Source organism: Erinaceus europaeus, chromosome 7, assembly GCF_950295315.1.
Source record: "Erinaceus europaeus chromosome 7, mEriEur2.1, whole genome shotgun sequence".
Lineage (NCBI taxonomy): Eukaryota > Metazoa > Chordata > Mammalia > Eulipotyphla > Erinaceidae > Erinaceus > Erinaceus europaeus.
The window spans coordinates 10,208,734-10,231,651 of record NC_080168.1 but is presented as its reverse complement, the minus strand read 5'-3'; the positions used below and the strand labels follow the sequence as shown (position 1 = coordinate 10,231,651).

The 22,918-nt window shown below is 38.8% G+C and overlaps 1 protein-coding gene across 7 annotated transcripts in view; it reads left to right on the top strand.

Moving 5' to 3' along the window:
- The window catches only part of SPHKAP (SPHK1 interactor, AKAP domain containing), a 127,150-nt gene that overhangs the window by 35,941 nt on the left and 68,291 nt on the right, over positions 1-22,918 (top strand). For 6 of the 7 annotated variants that reach the window (XM_060193688.1, XM_060193687.1, XM_060193693.1 and 3 more), the window contains one exon: positions 21,905-22,012. The exons of the other annotated variant lie outside the window; for it this stretch is intronic. In XM_060193688.1, coding sequence (XP_060049671.1) covers positions 21,905-22,012 — 108 coding nt within the window. The remainder of the gene's footprint in view (positions 1-21,904; positions 22,013-22,918) is intronic. 7 annotated transcript variants of the gene reach the window in all.

Below are 22,918 nucleotides of genomic sequence, written 5' to 3'. Positions count from 1 at the left end.
ACAAAACCATAGGGTAGGAGGGGTACAACTCCACACAATTCCCACCACCCAATCTCCATGTCCCACCCCCTCCCCTGATAGCTTTCCCATTCTCTATCCCTCTGGGAGCATGGACCCAGGGTCATTGAGGGTTGCAGAAGGTAGAAGGTCTGCCTTCTGTAATTGCTTCCACGCTGAACATGGGCGTTGACTGGTTGGTCCATACTCCCACTCTGCCTCTCTCTTTTCCTAGTAGGATGGGTCTCTGGGGAAGCGGAGCTCTAGGACACATTGGTGGGGTCTTCAGTCCAGGGAAGCCTGGCCGGCATCCTGATGACATATGGAACCTGGTGACTGAAAAGAGAGTTAACATACAAAGCCAAACAAATTGTTGAGCAATCATGGACCCAAAGGTTGGAATAGTGGAGAGGAAGTGTTAGGGGGGTACTCACTGCAAACTCTAGTGTACTTCTGCTTTCAGGTATATATTTTACAGTAGTTTATGGATACGTGTGTACATATGGTCTCTCTCACAGAAACTGGTGTATATCTAGGTTTTGGGACTTTGTTAGAAAGTGAACCACCTGAGATGGAATTAGAGTATACTATGAAAGGAAAGGTCTCACCCGAATAATGAAGCTGAAGGGTTGTCATTCCACACGTGAAGTCTCTGGACACAGTCTGAAGTGAAGCATATTGAGGTGGCAATCGTTGTGTTGGTTAGGTTGTGATCGGCAGATGCAATATTATTTGATATGGATTGGGAGAGGCATACGGGAAAGTGGGCCCTATCCAAGGGTTCCAGGACTGGGGGAAATAGAGACTCTATAGTGGAGATGTGAGGTTCCTGCTGTCTTAGGGTTCAAAAAGACAATCGATAGTTAATGTTATCATCACATTAATTGGTAATTGGGTTAACTTTGAAAAGTCCTTTTGTTAGGGTTTGCTGTACAGTACCCAGTATCTTGTATATAGCTGTGCTATTGGTTGCTTCTGTTCTACTTGGTCTAGGCTTTTGAGAGAGTCTGCATAACAATTACACAGCCTATATATTAAAAAGATTCAGTTTGTGTTTTGAAAAACTTTGAGACATACAATTGACTTTCCCCCTCTCATACTAATTAACTAGTGATTTATATGACTACATTTTACTAGGAGTGTACATAAACACCATTCCCACCACCAAAAGACTGTGACCCATCCCTCCCACCCACTCCCACCTCCCACTGGCCCAGGAAGCTGCATGTCTACCCCTCACCACAGGGTTTTTACTTTGATGCCCTACTTACAATTTGGTCAGGTCCTGCTTTTAGTTTCCCTTTCAGATCTTCTTACTCAACTTCTGTTGATGAGTGGGATCATCCCATACTCACCTTTATCTTTCTGACTTAGCTCACTTAACATAATTCCTTCTAGCTCTGTCCAAGATGGGTCAGAGAAGGTGGGTTCATTGTTCTTGATAGCTGCATAGTATTCCATTGTGTATATATACCACAGCTTTCTCAGCCACTCATCTGTTGTTAGGCACCTGTGTTGCTTCCAGGTTTTAGCTATTATGAATTGTGCTGCTATGAACATAGGGGTACACATCTCTTTTTGGTTGGGTGTTATGGAGTCCTTAGGGTATAACCCCAGGAGAGGAATTACTGGATCATATGGAAGGTCCATGTCTAGCCTTCTGAGAGTTTTCCAGACTGCTCTCCACAGAGGCTGGACCAATTTATATTCCCACCAGCAATGCAAAAAGGTTCCTCTGTCCCCACAACCTCTCCAGCATTTTTTACTGCTGTCCTTTTTGATGTATGCTATTCTTACAGGAGTGAGGTGGCATCTCAATGTTGTCTTAATTTGCATTTCTCTGACAATCAGTGACCTAGACCAGTTTTCATATGCTTGTTGGCCTTTTGGATCTCCTCTGTAGTGAATGTTTTGTTCATATCCTCTGCCCAGTTTTGGATGGGGTCATTTGCTTTTTTGGTGCTAAGTTTGCTGAGCTCTTTATATATTTTGGTGATTAGTTTCTTGCCTGATGTCTGGCATGTGAAGATCTTCTCCCATTCTGTGAGGGGTCTCTTTGTTTGTTTAATAGTTTCTTTGGATGTGCAGAAGCTTTTCAATTTGATGTAGTCCCACTGGTTTGTTTCTGCTTTAGTCTTCCTTGCAATTGGGTTTGATTCATCAAAGATGTCCCTGAGGTGTAGGTGGGAAACTGTTTTACCATTGTCTTCCTCTAAGTATTTGATTGTTTCTGGTCTGACATCTAGGTCTTTGATCAATTTGGAGTTGATTTTTGTTTCTGGTGAGATAAAGTGGTTTAATTTCATTCTTCTGCATGTTTTCCCAGCACCATTTTTTGAAGAAAGCCTCCTTTTTCCATTTAATCCTTTGGGCCCCCTTATCAAAGATTAGATGTCCATAGGTGTGGGGATTTATTTCTGGGCTTTCAATTCTGTTCCACTGGTCTGTGTGCCTATTTTTGTTCCAGTACCATGCTGTTTTGATGATGATGGCTTTATAATATAGTTTAAGGTCTGGGAGACTTACTCTTTTCAATCAGCCTGCAATAATAGTAACATGGGGAATCCAAATCTACTCGTAATCTTCCAAACTTTTCGTGTAGTAGTTTCAGCTTCTTTTCTATTAGATCTTCTCACCAGAACCAACATATTGTTAAATTAATGAAGTAAGGAGATAAAAATAAAAGGCCTAGAATTAGTGCATTGCATACAATACAGTGAGGAGGCAAAAACAAAAGTTGCTGGTTATGAAAGTTCCAGGTCCCAGTAGAACTGAGGTCCAGGGTCCTCTGGTCATCTTCCCCTGACAATTACATATAGTCACCAAATACTTATTTTCCATTACAATTTTCATAACAAACTTTTATTTTGCTATCAGAAATGCTCTGTTGTGAATCATAGTTTTATGACTGTCCTAGAGGTGCACTATCTGTTCTTTCTCTCCAGTTCTAGGAAAATTGCCTGCTAAGCTCACATTGAGTTGTTACAATTAGAACATTTAAAGTTGTGGCAGATGAAGCTGTTTTTACCTGAACACCAATAATGTAGTACTATTACTCCCTCCCTTAAAGATGTTAAAGGTGGTGGTGATTAAACCTCTGGAACCTGGGCATGATGTCAGAGCTTTATTCATCAAAGGAAAAAAAAAAAAAAAAAAGAAAAACAACCCCCAGTCATAGTTGCAATGTAAGCTAGAGTGACTGAGATAGAAATAATTCAAAAAAACTCAGTCTCTTTAGCCTAAGAGCCTAGAAACTAACTCTTGCAAACCCCCACCTCTGCACCTGGAAAACAAGGAAGTAATTAGCATGGAGAACAGGGACCTGCCTGCAAGATTGCACAGTTTCAGACACCTGAAAACAATTCAAAAGCACTGGAAAAGACACCAGAAAAAGGATGATTTGAGACAACTGATAGTTTCCTCTCCTCCACACTGGTACCATGCTTACTTTAATAAGCTACATTTTCCTAGCACAACTGAAGCTGTGAGTTTTTGTTGACAGCAGAAGACAAATTGGAAGGGTATATTCCCGCTCCACTTTACTGGCATTTATGGCCTCTTAATGCCGTGAGTACCAAGTTTGAACGCAGGGAGTGTGATTCTCCAAAATAATGCATTTTAAATTATGTGATTCCAGAGTATTAGAGGAAAAAAAATGGGAACGAAAGAATTGCTAATGGAAGGAAATCTTAGACTCCTCCCTGCTTTCAGATTTGAATTGTTACCACATAGACTTTGTCTGATGCTATTTTATGGGCAAATCTTTTGTCTGAGATAAATACAGCTACCATTGTTAACTTGAATCATAAGGCGTTTCCATTACATTACCTAAAACATTATATAGTTTATATCTGATAAACACTAAAAAACTAAAAGGTCTTTAGAGTATCTCTGAAAAATAAAAATCCGTTATCTCTAGAAAGTAGGATATTACCTAACAAATTTGGGTTTAAATCCATAGGCCTAAGTTATCTCTCTCTCTCTCTCTTTTTTTCTGTGTAGACTTCTTTTTTATTTCTTTATTGAGGAATTAACATTTTTAAATTCAATAAATACAATAGTAAATACAATAGTCTGTACATGCAAAACATTTCCCAGTTTTCCATATAACAATACAACCCCCACTAAATCCTCTGTCATCCTTCTTGGACCTGTATTCTCCCCCTTACCCCCACCCCAGAGTCGTTTACTTTGGTGCAATACACCAATTCCAGTTCAGGTTCTACTTGTGTTTTCTCTTCTGATCTTGTTTTTTAACTTCTGCCTGAGAGTGAGATCATCCCATATTCATCCTTCTGTTTCTGACTTATTTCACTTAACATGAATTTTTCAAGGTCTGTCCAAGATTAGCTGAAAACGGTGAAGTCACCGTTTTTAATAGCTGAGTAGTATTTCATTGTGTATATAGACCACAACTTGCTCAGCCACTCATCTATTATTGGACACCTGAGTTGCTTCCAGGTTTTGGCTATTACAAATTGTGCTCCTAAGAACATATGTGTACACAGATCTTTTCTGATTGTTGTGTTGGGTTCCTTAGGATATATCCCCAGGAGAGGAATTGCAGGATCATAGGGTAGGTCCATTTCTAGCTTTCTGAGTGTTCTCCAGACTGTTCTACACAGAGGTTGGACCAGTTAACATTCCCACCAGCAGTGCAGGAGGGTTCCTTTGACCCCACAATCTCTCCAGCATTTGCTGCTGCTGCATTTTCTGAGTATGACATTCTCACGGGAGTGAAATGGTATCTCATTATTGTCTTTATTTGCATTTCTCTGTCAATCAAAGACTTGGAGCATTTTTTCATGTGTTTCTTGACCTTTTGGATCTCTTCTGTGGTGAATGTTATGTCCATGTTCTCTCCCCATTTTTGGATGGGGTTATTTGTTTTCTTGTTGTTGAGTTTGGCAAGCTCTTTATATATTTTGGTTATTACCCTTTTGTCTGATGTATGGCATGTAAAGGTCTTCTCCCATTCTGTGAGGGGTCTCTTTGCTTGGGTAGTGGTTTCTTTTGATGTGAAGAAGCTTTTTAATTTGATGTAGTCCCATAGGTTTATACTTGTCTTAGTCTTCTTTGTAACTGGATTCATTTCATTGAAGATGTCTTTAAAATTTATGCGTAGAAGAATTCTACCAATATTTTCCTCTAAGTATCTGATAGTTTCTGGTCTAACATCCAAGTCTTTGATCCACTTGGAATTTACTTTTGTATTTGATGGAATATAGTGGTTCAGTTTCATTCTTCTGCATGTTTCAACCCATTTTTTCCAACACCATTTGTTGAAGAGACTCTGCTTTCCCCATTTAATAGTCTGGGCATCTTTGTCAAAGATTAGATGCCCATAGGTGTGGGGGCTTCCTTCTGGGCTTTCAATTCTAGCCCACTGGTCAGTGTGTCTATTCATGTTCCACTACCAAGCAGTTTGATGACAACAGGGCCCTATAATACAATTTGAGATCTGGGAGTGTGATGCCTCCAGTTCTTTTCTTTTTTCTCAAGATTGTTTTTGGCAATTCTAGGTCTTTTCTGGTTCCAGATAAACATTTGTAGCATTTGTTCTATTCTCCTAAAAATGTGGTTTGGATCTTGATGGGGATAGCATTAAATTTGTAGATGGCTCTGGGTACTGTGTAGGCTTAATTCAGTCACATAACTCTCTGATTCTTATACCTTAAACGTTAAATGTTGCTGCAACATTCACATCAAAAGATTATATAACCTCTTGATTTGTAGTTCATCCTCAGTAAGTGTTAGTTGATTCCAGATAAGGAAAGGTTCTTTACACAAGAGTGAAATTTATCCAAATAGCATTTTCAAACTAGCCTATGAGCACAGGATATATCCTTATTGTGTCGAATATCTGTTAACTTTTTTCCTCTACTTAGAAAGCAATCTATTCAACATCATGTTTCCACAATAGCTGGACATTTTCAATCCATGCTTTACTTCACAGGCTGAAGATTTGCTATTTGAAATTTAATGGAATCAAGTTGCTGCATAGGATTCATATGGAGAGAGATATGTCAGAGAAAAGTCAACATCCTCAATAGCTTTCTCTTTTTATGTCATGTTAATTAGACACACCTTGAGTTTGGGCTTGTCAGAGGCCTCAGACTCACAAAGCTCTGGTTCCCAGTGGCAGAATCTGATCCTGGTATGGCCTCTGCTCAACGCTTTGAGGTCTCAAGAACATCCTTTGCTTACCAGCCCATTTACATTGCCTTAATTTGTTGTTGAGGGTAGAACAGATACAGCTGCAGAGTAATGGAATGATGTCCCTTGATACTTCAGCTTGTTCTGTAAAATTCATTTTCATATTAGTGCAAGTATTTTTGTGACAAATAATCAGTGAAAGCAATTAAATTAATGTATGCAGGGACAGGCATGCACATTGAACAGGCCCTTTTAGAGTCTCATTCATATGCCTAAACGCATTTTTACTAGTCTGAAGTGCTGTTCTTGATGCAAAGCAGAAGAGTACTTGCAGGAAGCATGTGGTGGAAAAAATATATAATATTCTGTATTTGTAAAATACAGAATATATATATTTTAAAAAGTAAAATACAGAATATTTGTTTTTTAAAAGTCCTTAAATTAAGGACTTTAAAAGCTAAAAAAGAACGGTGTGTTTTCAATATGGCTTCATTATGCTTTTAGTTATTTATTTACTTAGTTATCTACTTTTTTTGATAGGACAGAGAAAAATTGAGGGGAGGGGAGATAGAGAGAGAGAAAGAGAGATACCTGCAGCACTGCTAAAGCTTTCTCCATGCACTTGGGGGCAGGGGGCTTGAACCTGGGCCCTTGCACAGGTATATCCAACCCGGTATACCATTTCCCACCCTAATTATGTCTTATACATCTTTCTATACAAAGAAAACAACAAATTACCACACATATCCCAGAGTATAAATCACTGACAGCTCAATTAACACTTTCTTCTGCCCATGCAACTTGGCAACAGTCTTCAGACCCAGTTTCTGACACGAGAGAGCAACCTCTCTAAGTTGTGTCAAATATCTATATATTCTGTTTTATCACCACTCTGCAAGAGTCACCAGAGACTTTGAAGACACAGGGAGGTTATTAAGAAAAGGACAGGTCATTGTCTTTCTCAAAGTGATATTTGAAGAATATAATCTAGTATCTTTGAGGTAATTTATTACAGCCAAAGAGACTAATCTGAAATCCTAACAGAAATGATGTTCAATATCCTTTTGATGTTCAATATCCTTTTGGAATTCCGTCATTAAATTTTTACATATTAAAAGCTAGTAAATTACTAGAAATTAAAGTGTTGCTTCATAATCCAAATAATGTGAAGACCTTTATCTATGGTTGATGGAGGGGGTGGGCATAACAGTTTCTTTCTTGGCCAAAGATAGGATCCTCACAGAACTATAAGGTAGGGATAAGTTTATACCCAATAACATTTTATTTTTGTTTACTGATTTTAAAAGATCATTTGTTCTTCATAGCTATAGATTTGGGAATTTCTCATGGCTACTTAGTTTATTAGGCTTTATTTGGTACTGTTTACAATTTTTTTTTTTTTTAATAAATTGAATTGTTTGGCCTCAAATGTGTTCCATAGGACTTGTATTTCTGGAACATAGAGAATTTGTGTTTCCTGTTTTCTCTAAAACCAAGAGTAATGTACTAATATTATAATGGAAATAAAATTCAGCTGGTCTGTGGAAAAAAAAAAGAAAAGAAATGATGTTCAAGTGTAAAGAAGAGTGAGAGAAGAGGAAAATGAACTCTACTAAGAAACCTGTAGAGGCCTAGATTAGAAAAACTGTAACGGCCATGAGAATTACATTAAATCTGACTCTTATTCCCGACTGCTCTGGGCAGACAACCTCACCGATGTGTCCTGGACCCTCGCATCTCCAGAGCTCTGGTCCACTAGGGAAATACAAAAACAGGTTGGGGGTTATGGATCGAACTGTCAATGCCCATGCTCAGTGGAGAAGCAGCTATAGAAGCCAGAACTCCTACCTTCTGCTCCCCATAAACAACCTTAATCCAGACTCCCAGCGGAGGAGAAGTAATAGGATGAAAATAAGAGGACTCTGCACTCCAGCTCCATCAGCACCCAGAGAGAGAGAGAGAAGGAAAAGCAGAGGGGCATATGGAGACAGTTATGATGTCATGAGTGGCTGAGAGGGAAAGAGAGGATTGAATCAGGAAAAGAAGGGGCAATTATGTATAAATGTGGACAGATAATCATAGAGAAGATGGTTGGCCCATGTCTAAAACTTAAGGGGAACTGTGGTGGATTGCAGTGAAGAGAATGAAGGTTGAGAACTCTGGTGGTGGTAATGGTGTGAATTCAAACTCCTGTCCACATGTAATTCTGTAATATAAAAAATCTTTTAAAAAATTAAAAAATATAGAAACAGGTTGGGGGTTATGGACTGACCTGTCAATGCCCATGCTCAGCAGAGGTCTGTTTTGGGACAGTTTTACTGATCCTCTGAGAAAATTTTGGCATTCCCTGACCATGTGGTCACCCGGAGGCTTCACAACTGCTGAGGACCAAATGCTTATCCTGATACTTTAGTGGTGTTGTATGCTTTACATTGGGTTCTAGTTCTCCCCCGCCAAGAGAATTAGATCAGTCCAGTTAATTTCGCGGGCCCGCTTGGCCCCGCCCCTAGGGACCCCAGAGTTCGAAGAGTGCCAGGGTTGGAAAGTGCCAGGGTTGGAGAGTTCCGGAGTTACAGAGTTACAGAGTAAGAGGGAGTTCCTGAGTCCCAGAGTTGGAGAGTTCCTGAGTTGGAGAGTAAGACAGAGTGCTTGTGCTGCCGCAAAGAGACAGCAGAGTTCTGTCTGGTGATTAGTTTGTCTTAGTTTATGAATCGTTGTTCCTAAATAAAGAAATACAGCTTCCCTGCCCAGCCGTTGTCTCCGCATCTCTGTTACCCGCCCGTGAAGCCAGACCGGCCAGCAAGAGACTCCGAATTTAAACAACAAGTGGGACGAATTTTATTTGCTTTCAGTGAAATAGGTCAAAGTACTGACCATCTTCTCTTGACTTTTAAGCAAGCTGGTACATAATAAAATAACAAAGTGATATTGACTTCATCCTTTGGAAAACAGTCTATTCAATGATCCTATGCCACACTTTATTTAAAATAAATTATGTCAATTATGGCTTATGTTGCAGTTTGAGTCTGTCGCCATCTCATTCCAAAAGGCAAGAAAGACATTTGAGGGCTTTACTTCACTTCAGTTATCCACACATCTCTCTTCCCCCCACCCCCAGCAATTGCTTTACTGTGTTCAAGACTCTACTGTGTCACTCTTATTCCCATTTTCTTTGGGTCTGTTCCTTGACCATCTTTTTTTTTTAAAAAATTATTATCTTTATTTATTGGATAGAGACAGACAGAAATCTAGAGGGAAGGAGGAGATAGAGAGGGAGAGAGACAGAGAGACACCTGCAGCCCTGCTTCACCACTTGTGAAGCTTTCTCCCTGCAGGTGGAGACCAGGGTCTTGAACCTGGGTCTTTGCGCACTGTAATGTGTGCGCTCAACCAGGTGCACCACCACCTGGCCCCTTCTTGAACATCTTATATGCTATGTGTGAATTACTCCTGGAAGGAAGAATCTCACAGTGCCTTTTTTTACTTTCTTTTTTTTTTCAACCAAAAAAGTAAGACTTGAAACACCCAAAATAGCTTTGAACATTTTGTGTAATTAAAGATGATGTGCTATCAGAAGTAGGCAAGTCATATTTTTGTGAATTCTTGTAATTGCCCCAAACCTTATGTCTATTACATATTATATTTCTCTAACCAGAAATGAAAGGGTCTAATTTTTTATACATGTAATCTATTTTTATCTTTTCTTAATAATCTTATATTTCTGCACATTTAAGAAAGATTTGCTTTCCATGCTCTTCATCTTTAAGGCTTTTTCCCCCCCTTTACTTTCAATGCCCCTCCCCCAGCTAAGAAAGCCTCTCAGCCTTATACTAAGGAATAGACACTGTGTGCATCTCCAGTCTTAATTGTACTGACCATTCTTGTTTCTTGCTCAGCTTCCCTTTTTGATTCAAATGTCTGGTTTTCATTTTTTTTCCTTTTATTTAAGAAAGGATTAATTAACAAAACCATAGGGTAGGAGGGGTATAACTCCACACAATTCCCACCACCCAATCTCCATATCCCACCCCCTCCCCTGATAGCTTTCCCACTCTCTGTCCCTCTGGTTTTCATTTCTACCAAAGCCAGGAGAGGAAATGATATGACTCCAATAAATTTGATATCAACACGCTGGAGAACCACTTTACCCATAAATCACTGGGAGTGAGACCTTGTATCTGTGTGTTCCACTTTTAACTCTCCCTCCTTTTGAGAATTAGACCCATGGTGAAAGAAAAGGAAGTTTCCTATACTCTGCATCATCTGTCCCTTAGAAAAACATGCGTTCATTAAAAAAATTAAAATAACTAGCAACTTTCCAATGAAGAAAAGGGTCTGTAAAATGATAACTATTACTTTCTTGTCATTTCCCAAAATCAAAGGTAGGTACCAACATTCAAATGGCACATGAACTTTAAGTCTGCTATTCCTCTACAGAGCCAGGTGGTGGTGCATCCAGTTGACCATGCATGTTACAAAGAGCAAGGGCCCAGGTTCTAGGACCCCGTCCCCACCTGCAGGGGGACAACTTTGCAAGTGGTGAAGCAGGGTTGCAGGTGTCTCTCTGTCTCTCACCCTCTCTTCCCAACCTCCCCTTCCCTCTTGACTTCTGGTTGTCTCTACAAAGTAAATAAATAAATAAATAAATAAATAAATAAGTCTGTTGTCCCTGTATGCAATGGCAAAGTTTGTACAACCTACAATTTACATACCTACACAAAATAATCCAAGATCAATATCAGAGTTTGGTGCACATCATGCATTTTATTTTCCTGCATATATATATATATATATATATATATGTTCATGTATTTTGCTTTGCCCAGCATTAAAAATGACACTCCCTTTACTGATAGCCATTGTACTATTTCCCAACAGCAACTGAATAGTAGTTAATCAGCTGCCTATTTATTTACACATATTCATGTCTAATTTGATTCTCCAGTCACAGAGTACACTATATTTGCCTTTCTCTAGCATAGATCTGTTTTGGCCCCTCTTTCATTTTCTAGTTTATACTCAAATTCACTTATCATTTTCACACAGAGAAAAGCTCTGCTCAAGTTTCAAAGCATGTTCCAGCCAGCTGACATCTGCATGGCACAGCCGAAGTGAGCAAGTAGGAATCATCCTTCTAAATTGCTTTCTGTGCTTTTAGATCACACCTAGCACCACATGGTAACGCAATGTTGCTTATAGGTACATGTAGCAGCCCGTTGCATATAAAGCAGTCAAGAATCTGAGTGGTAAAATTGTTTAGTTAACATGTTGCCATACTCTAGTCTCTGTAAATAACCAAAGTCTCTAAAATACACTATGGGTCTAAAAATTTCAAAAACCATTTTATTCACAAGAGTACATCTAGATAGATTGATTGATTCATGGGGCTTAACATTCAGTTAAACCTGTGAGTAACTGAGAACAATCACTGAGTTCTCAATATCAGCTTTTCCTCCTGGACAATAATTTTATTTCATTGTTCCTTCTCAGTAGTTCACTTTATATGACTGTTCCATTGTCCTTGTGAAATGATGGAATAGTATTATAGCCCCAGAGTTGAAAACAAATGTCTTTAGAATTTTCAGGGGGGTCTTCCAAAGCACAGATTAATTCAACATGAAATTAAGTGTATAAAACTACACAAAAATGCCTGGCTTCTAGTCCCATTTGTGCATGTGTATGTGTGTGTTGTATATGTGTGTCTAAATACACACTGGAGTATGTTTTAGGTATTGAAGCTATTAAAATTTAAATGATTATTAAGCATCATTTAAGACAGAGGTTGCATGCCTCAAAATTTAAATAAAAGAATTGTGTAGTCTATTAGAATTTTTTTCTTTTTTCTTTTTTTTGGCCACCACTACTATTTCTGGGGCTGAGTTCTCGCACTATGAATCCACTGCTCCTGACAGCCATTTTTCCTTTTTTTTTTCTTTGTTATACTTGATAGGATAAAGCAGAGATAAATTGAGAAGGAGGGAGATAGAGAAGGAGAGAGACAGAGAAACACCTGCAGCCCTGCTTAACTGCTCGTGAAGCTTCTCCCCTGCAGGTAGGGGTGGGGGATTGAAACATGGGTCCTTGCTGATAGTGATAAATACTACTTAATTGGTGACACCACCACTGGGTCCCCTTGTTGTTAAAATTCTTCAAGACATTAAAAAATACGATATCCCTTTTGCCATTGGATTTGCTTTGTGTAAGTGACGAAAGGTTCTATCCCATCAATGTTTCCCAACACTCACTCTGTGCTCGATATTGTAGTCCTTGCTATTCTTTAAAATCAGCTGAGTAAGGTCCTGGTCTGAGCCTTTATTTTTGCTCGTTTTCTTAACTGGTATGCTTTCCTCTAATGGTATCTGGCTGACTCCTCACATTATTCAGATCTCTGTACAAAAAAATATCACCTTTGAGACTGTTTCACATCTTCATAGTTAACATGTTCAAAAATGAAAAGTGTTGAACATTTAGAACTAGAAAATGGGGATCTTGAGCAACATTAAAATTCTTTGTTGTCATTCTATAAAATCCTTGAGGAAGTAAAAGTCTTCCAGGAATATGAAATTTCACTCTGTGCACAGATGTAGCTTAAAACTATATTCATATTTAATCAGCCATATAAGAATGTAAGGTCTCTTTCTGAAACACAGTAGTTGGAAAGGAGATGTACACATCTATGTTACAAAAGATTTGGAAGGTTTGGACAATAAAAACAAATAGTTAATCAGTAACAACTGAATGTCCAAAGGTAAATATAAGCATTTAAATGAGATCCCAAAACACACATATCATCGGCTGGGGATGGAAAGACACAACTTCACATTTCAAAATTCCAAGGTAGTTATAGTAATTTTATTATTGTGATCTTATGAGAATGAGAGAAATATTAAAAAAAAACAGCTTTCCATTAGAACATAACAGTTGGAGAAAACCATTGATTAAACAATCAGGGTACTAAGAAAATAATATAAAGAAAAATGTGTAAAATAATATTTTAATAGAGTGGTAGATTGTAACAGAGAATATATGTTCACTTAATGATTAATACACACTCTCAATAAATAAATAGATCATGAAAGATACAGAGAGACACCTGCAGACCTCCATCAGCACTTGTGAAGCTCTCCCTCTGCAGGTGAGGACAAGGACTTGAATCTGCATGTTAATAAGCTGACAGCAATAAGCATTGGCTACTAGGGAGGTGGTGAAGTGGCAGAAGGCAGGACTTTCATTTGTCAAGGCCCAGATTTGGTACCATCATTATGTAAGCTGGAGTGGAGCAGTAGAACTTCTCTCTCAACCTCTCTCACTCATAAGTAAATAAGTTCGACATCCTCGAGGAAACACTCATGAAAGACATGTCTCTGATATCTGATTACTGTAAAAAATGGCGACTAATCCCTAGCACTGCAAAAATGGTATCATCTGTTTTCCATCTACACCATGCCTCAGCCTCGCATGACCTTAATGTGCAGCTTGGCAATACGAGAATCCGGCATGAAGCCCAGCCAGTCTATCTTGGCGTTACTCTCGATCGCACCCTGTCATTTCACGAACATCTCATAAAAACTGCAGCAAAGGTGGGCGCGAGGAATCACATCATTGCAAGACTGGCCAGCTCCTCATGGGGCGTGAGCGCTTCCACACTACGATCATCCTCTCTGGCATTATGCTATTGCACTGCAGAATACTGTGCCCCAGTATGGTTCCGTAGCCCCCATGTCCACTTGGTCGATTCCAAATTATATTCCTCCATGAGGATCATTTCTGGAACCATCCGTTCCACCCCGGTTCCATGGCTGCCAGTTCTTAGCAACATCGCCCCGCCAGATATTCGTCGGGATGCGGCATCATCTAAGTTCATTTCCCACGTCTACACTCGACCGGACCTGCCAATATACACGGATATCTTCGCCCACCCTGTCCAACGCTTGACGTCTCGTCACCCAATCTGGTCCCCTACGCCTACACTGAACTTCTCTGTTCCAGACTCTTGGAAACAGAGTTGGCAGTCAGCTGAGGTCAAGAACAAACACCTCATCACAGACCCCTGCAAGCGTCAACCCGGCTTTGACCTAGCACGTTATGATTGGGCCCTCCTCAATCGCTATCGAACAGGCCATGGCCGGTGCGCCGCTATGTTCCATCGCTGGGGAGCCAGAGACGACCCGAACTGCCCCTGCGGCTCCAGACAGACTATGACCCACATAGTCAACGACTGCCACCTCTCCAGATTCAAAGGAGGTCTCGAAACTTTACATCAGGCTCAACCTGACGCTGTTGACTGGCTACGGAAGAAGGGCAAACGCTAGAAGAAGAAGAAGGTAGGGGTAGATAGCACAATGGTTATGCAAAGAGACTCTCATGCCTGAGGCTCTGAAGTCCCAGGTTCAATCCCCCACACCACCATAAACCAGAGCTGGGCAGTGCTCTGGTGTCTCTCTCTCTCTCTCTCTCTCTCTCTCTGCATCTCTCTCTCAAAAAAAAAAAGAAAAGAAAAGAAAAAAGAAAGAAAGAAATGTGATAAGCCACACTCTAGAGAAAGGTCAAACCTGCAGCTATAGACAAATGAACCATTCCTCTAGAAGGGACCGAATGCTCAGAGAGTCACAGATCTCTCCAAGGAAAATGATTGGGAACAGAAGAAAAAAGGATCAGACTGAATTCAGCCCAAATTGGAGGGAATCCTCAGTTATACTTCAGGGGAGAACAAGCTGTTTAGAAAGACAGACATACTCTCCACATCTTCCTCAAGATCCCCAGACAACTCAGACACATTCAGACATACTCTCCACATCTTCCTCAAGATCCCCAGACAACTCAGACACATCAGACATACTCTCCACATCTTCCTCAAGATCCCCAGACAACTCAGACACATCACTTGACATTTTGGTCAAGTGCAGAGTCCTTGGTCTTCCTTTCAATGGACAGAGCTGACCATTCCATCCTGGATGGTGGATGGCCTGGCTGACCATTGGTCAGAGGATCTGTTTTCTTCTTCACATGCCTCTGGGTACTGGTTCTTTATCTTCTAGAACAGTAGCTATTTATTTATTTCTAAATTTAAAAATTAACAAAGGTTATTTTTTTATTTTAATATTCCTTTATAGCCAACTTTTGACTAGAGGAGACTAGAGATCCAAGAGGGAAAAAGGCACATCACAAATAATTGTTAAAATTATCAGATTGCGAAGGTTAAGACAATGTTAAGCTGGGAAGCACAGTGTCTGACTTGCATTGTATTCTCTTGATCTAGTTATCAGGCATCAGAGGTTAGCCCTTTACAAACTTTTCTTTTTCCAAACTACTTTACTGGGAGAAATTATAGTTTATAGGAAATAGTTGATACTTAAGTACCAACTCTGTTATTTGAGACTTGGAAAGAATTTCTCTATAAAGTCATTTTCTTTTTCATTTTATTGGGGATCAGCGGTTCACAATACAATTGTTGGCAGGTGGGTACAGATTCTTTTTTCCTTTCTTTCTTCCTTCCTTCCTACCTTCCTTCCTTCATTCTTTCCTTTCTTTCTCTGTCTCTCTCTCTCTCTTTTTTTTCCTTCCAGTACTATTGATGGGGCTTGGTGCTGGCACTACAAATCCATTGCTCCTGATGGTCATTTCCCCCCCATTTTATCAGCTAGGACAGAGAGAAATTGAGAGAGCAGGGGGAGATGGAGGAGATAGAGACGGAGAGAGAAAAATAGAGACCTGCAGCCCTACTTTACCACTCCTGAAGCATCCCCTCCTGCAAGTGCACTTAAACAGGTGCGCCACTGCCAAGTTTCTCAAATTCCCTGACTAGGTGTTTGCAGAACATGCTCACCTCCCAACTTAGATGGTTGTCCATCCTCATTCACCAAGATCCCATCTCTTTCCCAAGAAGCGTTTGCTTTGGTGGAGAACATCCTAACAAATCCAAGTTTCACTTGGTCCTTTTGCTGTCCTTGTTTCTTAAATTCCACCTATAGGTGAAATCACTCAATATTCTTCCTTCTTTTCTTATGACCATTTTCTGATGCTATACCAGGGATCAAACTCAGAATCTCAGGCATTTTAGGTCTGTGCTCTACCACCTTTAAGGTCTGAGAACAAATTTCTAAGTTGGTTTTCATTATTTTTCTGTAGTAACTGCCAACAGTAAATCCACAGAAGTTCAGGACTCTCCAGGTTCTCTATAAAAGGGATGCTGTGGGGCAGTCCAGTGGTCAAACCTCTGTGACACCACAAGCTACTGTCTTCTCAAGTTTTAATTACTCACAAAAAAATCTAAATATCATACTGTGTACTTACATGATTAAACTCATTTCACCTGGAGAAGATCACTGCATGTTTCAAACTATGAATTTTTGTTTGTTTTTCTTTTCAGAGAAATCAGTGATTTTCTGATAGCATGCTGTCTTTTGACTACATTTATGGACACCCCTGTATAATACTAAATGTAGACTCTAAGACAATGCATTAAAAGGTTTTAGAAGAATGTATGGAATCAACAATAAAAATTCAACAGTGAAAAAGAGATGCTGTATCTAAGTTACTAAGATTTTGTCTCCCTTATTCACTTCAAATTAATACCAAATTCAAATTAATACCAAAAAAAAAAAAGATAACTCTTTACTAGCACTAACGACAAACGTCTCTCTATTGTTTAGGATACACAGGATTGTTTTTGGTTTTTTTTGACATTGTGCCACTTTTATTTCCAGCTTGTAAGCTCATGACACATGCCTGATCAGTTCTTCATCTGAAATAAGTGAAGCTGCAGCTAAAAATAGCAAATAAATAAATGAGCCATGAGAAGCATTAACCCCCCACCACACACACATATACACACCCTCCATGAAAGTAACTCTCATCAGGGAGATTATAATTATAAAGCTTCCAAATCATAAAATTCTCAAGCACATAATCTTCCTTCATGCATTCCTCATTTCCTTATTTTCATAGCATTTGCCTAATCCACTAAACCTGCACAAATTGAAATTGCATAGCATATGCTAAATGGTTTATTGAGGCCTAAGATTTTGTTTTCTTTGCTTGCTTGACTTTAAAGGTATTTGGGAAAGAATCAGGAACAGAAAAAAGAAGAAGAAAGGAAAGACTAGATGTCTAATGTAAAAAAGCAAGATATCTCCACTTGGATAAGGCCTTAGATAATGGCTTAGTCAAGACCATTATCTGGGTTCACACCCAGTTTGCAACACACATTACTGAGGGAAGCTTTGGTGCTGTGCTGGTTTTTTGTTTATTTGTTTTTTTGTTTTTTTCTTTTCTTTCCTCTTTCCATCTCTTGTTTCCCTCTTTCTGTCTGGAAATGTTTGCCTGGAACCAAGAATCACTGACAATTTCAAAGTAAAAAAAAAAAAAATTCTATAACATTACTTGACTTGATTGTTTATGAAGAGCAAACTGAAACTGGGAACTAGTGGTGAACTTGACAACGTAGTGGTGAACTTGGTTATAACCTACATAGTAGGACTAGGACTTGAATTCATACCTGCTGACAACACAGGCAGAAGCCCTGAGGAGATGAATAAAGGGAAAATATAAATGTGGGGATGTCAAAGTTGAGAAATTGTGTTATTTTAACAATTTTCTGTAGACCACTGCTTATCAGGAGTTGGTGGTGGAGGTGGGGGCGGGGTGGATCATAGAACTTGGCTCAAAGTCTGGTTCTTTACTGACTAAACAAATCATTGGCTCCTCTAAGCCTGGCCAAACATTTTGATAATGTGATACTAATGCTTATGAGTGCTATGTGCCAAATACTGTTTTAAGCACACTTTATATGTTGTCCCTTAAATTTTACCTCTGAAGTATGAAAATTTTATTCAGATAATATCTATGATGGCCTCAGTCCAAAGAATTCTCTCTCTTTTTAAAAAAAAAAATATTTATTTATTTATTGGATAGAGACAGAGAGAAATTGAGAGATATGGGGAAGATAGTAAGAAAGAGACAGAGAGCCACCTGCAGCTCTGTTTCACCATTTGTGAAGCTTTTCCCCTACAGGTGGGGACTGGGGGCTTGAACTTTGGTTCTTGTACATTGTGACATATGCACTCAACCAGGGGTGCCATCACCCAGTCCCAAGAATTCTCAATAAATACAAAAATCATATACAATAGAAAATATTAGCACTAAGTAAATAATAAATCTTACTATTATGATAATCAGATCAGTCGTACTTTAAAATCATGAATAAAGTTCGCATTCTAAAGTCATGCAGTATTTGATTTTACTTGTGGAACAAAGCACTTCTGTTCAAAAATGTTTATTCTTCTGCAGCAATGGATAATCAATCAGTGGATTTTATCAATGGATTATCAATGGATAATAGCTTTCAGTTAAAATCCCACTACATTACTCTCATTGAAGTTTCTTTTAAAGTAAAGATATGCATCTTAAAGCAAGTACTCAGTATCTCAGAGAACTGAAAGACAAATGGAAAAGTCTATGGCATTCTTCATTGAGTGAACACATTCATAAAACTGTTGACTTTTCTGTCACTCCTAGGGTAGAACATGCCAAGATGTGTGTGTGTGTGTGTGTGTGTGTGTGTGTGTGTGTGTGTTGTTGTTGTTGTTGTTGTTGTTTTCAATTACCCCTTTTACTCTTTTGCCACCAGGGTTATTGCTGGAGCTTGATGCCTGGACAGCTCCACCATTCCTGGCAGCTACTTCCCAGCCCCCACCTTTTCCACTTTTTTTTTAAAGATATTTTTATTTTATTTATTTATTCCCTTTTGTTGCCCTTGTTGTTTTATTGTTGTAGTTATTATCGTCGTCGTTGTTGGATAGGACAGAGAGAAACGGAGAGAGGAGGGGAAGACAGACACCTGCAGACCTGCTTCACCGCCTGTGAAGCGACTCCCCTGCAGGTGGGGAGCCGGGGGCTCGAACCGGGATCCTTATGCCGGTCCTTGTGCTTCCCACTCTTTTTTATTGATAAAGAATGAGAGGCAGAAGGAGTCCAAGAGAAAGAGAGACAGAGAGAGAAAGAGATGGAGACAGAGACCCGCAGCACCGCTCCACTGCACATGAAGCTTCTCCACTGCAGATAGAGTACCTACCTCCCTACCCCTCCTGTTTTTATTACTTTTTATACATTGTTATTATTAGTGAGAACTGTGGTCATTGGGGGGTGTGGAGGGGGGTATAGGACTCTGTTAATGAGTGTGATGAGTTTCACACAAAGGCTTAGAGGCAATTTCACTTTCTTTCATTCTTTTTTTCTTCCTTCTCTCTTTCTTTCCAAGTTTGTATAGTTCCATTATCTATGTGTCACATATATGAGTGAAGCCATTCTGTCACCTCTTTGCTTATTTCTACACCTAATCACCTCTGATACCATCCATTTTGTTCCATTGGATATATCATCATTTTAAATTACACAGTAATGCTATATATAATATATCTTATGTCCTCCTTGTCCCGTTGTTTACCAATGAACATTCCGGTTGCTTCCTACCTTGGCTTTTGTGAATGATACAGCAGTGAACAAACACAGTGACACATATACCTCTCCAAATTAGTCTTTTCATGTCTTGTCATTAAGCGCATGCATGTTTATAAAGTCTTATACTTGGCACTCTTTTAGAGAAGTTGAATACAGGAGAAATTCGGCAGTTCTCCAGTTTCTTCACAATCAAATGTTTCACATAGGAAAGCTTTGGCTGGTCTCTGTCAGTTAAGCACTACAGATATCTTTTAGAGCCTCCATTTCTGCTTCTCTGAGATTATCAGGGAAGATATATGAAATAAGTCCATCATTTCTTTTAAGATGGAAGTGAATTTTGTCTGAACTGTTATTTTTCTCAGGCTGACACTAAAACCAAAATAATACATGTCTTCTGATAAATGAGAATTGTTGTCTTCTATTGACTTATTTGTTGTAACCATGGTAATGTGTGCCCAGAATAAAATATAATATAGAAGTTCAAAGTCTAATTGTTGAGAGTTGAGCTTTGAAATGGCTAAGAAGTGATTCATTACACTATATTGCAAAGTGCTGGTAATTGGTGTTTCCATTTTAAATCTCTTTTGTTCTCAGTAGACAGAGCTTATCAGGGTCCTGTTTTATTCATGGATACTCTGAATTCTAAAGATCAGAGAAAAGCAAGGAGCAGAAATATATAATGTTTTGATTTAATGTAAATGTAAACAGCCATAAAAGCATGTTTCTCTCTGAGAAATTAAAATCTAGTGGAATTTGGTTCAGTGGATTAAAGCATTGGACTCCCACTCTTGAGGTCCAGATTTGTCATTTCTTGATAATAATAATAAAAAATGATTTAAATGAATGACATCACTTAACTAAGAGAAAATATTATAGAAAACATTATCAGGGTTTAAATGAGCTGATATTCAGTCAGAAATTAATCTACCACATCTTTATAGAATGAAAGAAGATTATTCTGTGTAAATGAAAAGTAATTAAGATAGCATTCTATTTCTGTGGTGTGAACAAAATTGATTAAACCTTCTATATTGCTGAAATTAAAAAAGTCAAATACTAACAGACATGCACCCTAATACAGAAGAAACTACCAGAAGAACATTGGAAGTCTTATATAAGATAAAAAAAATAAAACTTTGTTGGGGCTGGGTGGTAGTGCACCAGGTTAAGTGCATATGGTGAAAGCACAAGGACTGGCATAAAGATCCCTGTTAGAGCCCCCAGTTCACAACCTGCAGGGGAGTCACTTCACAAGTGGTGAAGCAGGTCTGCAGGTGTCTATCTTTCTCTTCCCCCTCTGTCTTCCCCTTCTCTCTCTATTTTTCCTTGTCCTATCCAATAGCAATAACAACACCAACAATAATAACAACAAGGGCAACAGAAATGGAAAAAATGGCCTCCAGGAGCAGTGGATTTGTAGTGCAGGCTTTGAGCCCCAACGATAACCCTGGAAGCAAAAAAGAAAAAAGAAAAAAAAAAAACAGAGAGAAAAAGAAATAAAACTTTGTAAAATATTTTGGTATTGTTAAGATATAAGAGGAGGAGCTGAATCATTTGGTTATTTCAAAGGTTGAATCTTAGAAATGCTTTGGCTCATAATTACAATTTTTTTATTTCTTTATAATTCAAATCAGAAAAAAAAACATTGATAAATCTCCTGTGGTTTTCTGACTTGGTATATTTAGACTGATTTTCCTTTACCATACTGTTACACATGGAAAAATAAATATGCTGTCCTTAATAAAAGATCGGGTTTCACATTGTGCCTGGGTTTGTAGAAGATGCTGGGAGTCTACTGTGCTTAAAAAAAACACACACACACAAAAAAAAAAACCCTGGATTTGCAAAGTTGGAGAACTGACGAATCAGGTTTTCTGTAGCAATATCGCACCCAAAGGAATTTTACATTTGAAAATATCCATAGGGTGTGAAAGAACACTTACACTGTTGATTAAATGAAGTTTCATCCCACTGCCAGCTGAGCTATATCTCAAAACAAGCATCCAGCTGTAAACAACAAAAGTTGCACATGTACTGAAGACTCCATCTGACTTGGTGATGGGCAACAAGTCGGTATTAATCTCAGTGTCTTTCTCTAAAGTCAGTTCCTGGTTGAATGCTTCACACATTCTAGAGATGCTACTGAATATCATACAAGCATTTGTCTTTTCTCCTAATACCCAGACAGCCTGAGTAAAAGATAACACCTACACACCTTCTTGCCAAGAGAGCTGCTTGTCTGAATAGAAAACCTTGCAGAGCTGCACTGAGAAGGTTTTCTCGGTTTCCTTAGGTGCTTCGCAGCAATAGCCTGCTGGAGTCCACAGACTACTGGCTGCAGAATCAGAGGACACCCTGCCAGATCGGTTTTGTGGAAGACAAGTCAGAAAACTGTGCTTCTGTAAGTAAACACCCCTGCTGGGTCGGGATCTTAGAAGGCAGCAGACTGGGCTTGTACGTACGACAGACATTTCTTATTTCCTTAAATATAAGATTTGGGGAAAGTATCCTTTTGAAAGTAACATACCTGATTTATGTGGACTGTTAATAGATAGCATTTTGAGCTCATGTTTCTGCTCTAGGTTGGCACAGTTCAACAGGTAGATTGCTCTGACAGGATTCTCTGGAAAGGATAAGCAATGTTTAATTTTTCTGAGTTGACCGAGAAATTCAGGCATAGAATTATCTGATGAAAGATAAAAGATCATTCAGGAGCTTATTTGGATTCTCTACAAGATGACTTAAACTCCTCCTGGCTGATATTTGTCATCATGACATTTGTGGAATTTTTTTTCTACCAATATTTCAAGTTAAAGTCATCATTTGGAAACCTTTTAAATATAATATATGGGCATGCATTTTTCCTTATCATTTTATTGAGAGGTTAATGGCTTACAGTACAATTTTTTTGACACAAGTCTAATTTCTCATCTCCCTGTGACAGGTGTATGTGAAATGGGCATGTTTCGCATTTTTAATATGCTGAAGCATTCTATACAAACCCATCCCCCCACAGGAAGAGTTAGTTTAAAGAGTAACTGTGATTTTTAGGGTTTAGGATTTGAGAGGATATTATTTATTTGAAATATGCTTCTTTCTATATGTCCTGCAAAGCTATATTTTCAATTCATTTAAATCACTTAGTTCTTATGGGGCCAGGAGTATAATGATTGGGAAAGGGTATCTCAAAGAGGAGAGAAATGTAATTCTCATGACTAAATTGAGGGCATCAGCTCTAAGCTATTCTTGGAAGTAAGTTGCATGCCAGCATTTCTGTTAAAATTTTAAAAAAAAAAGCTGAAAATGG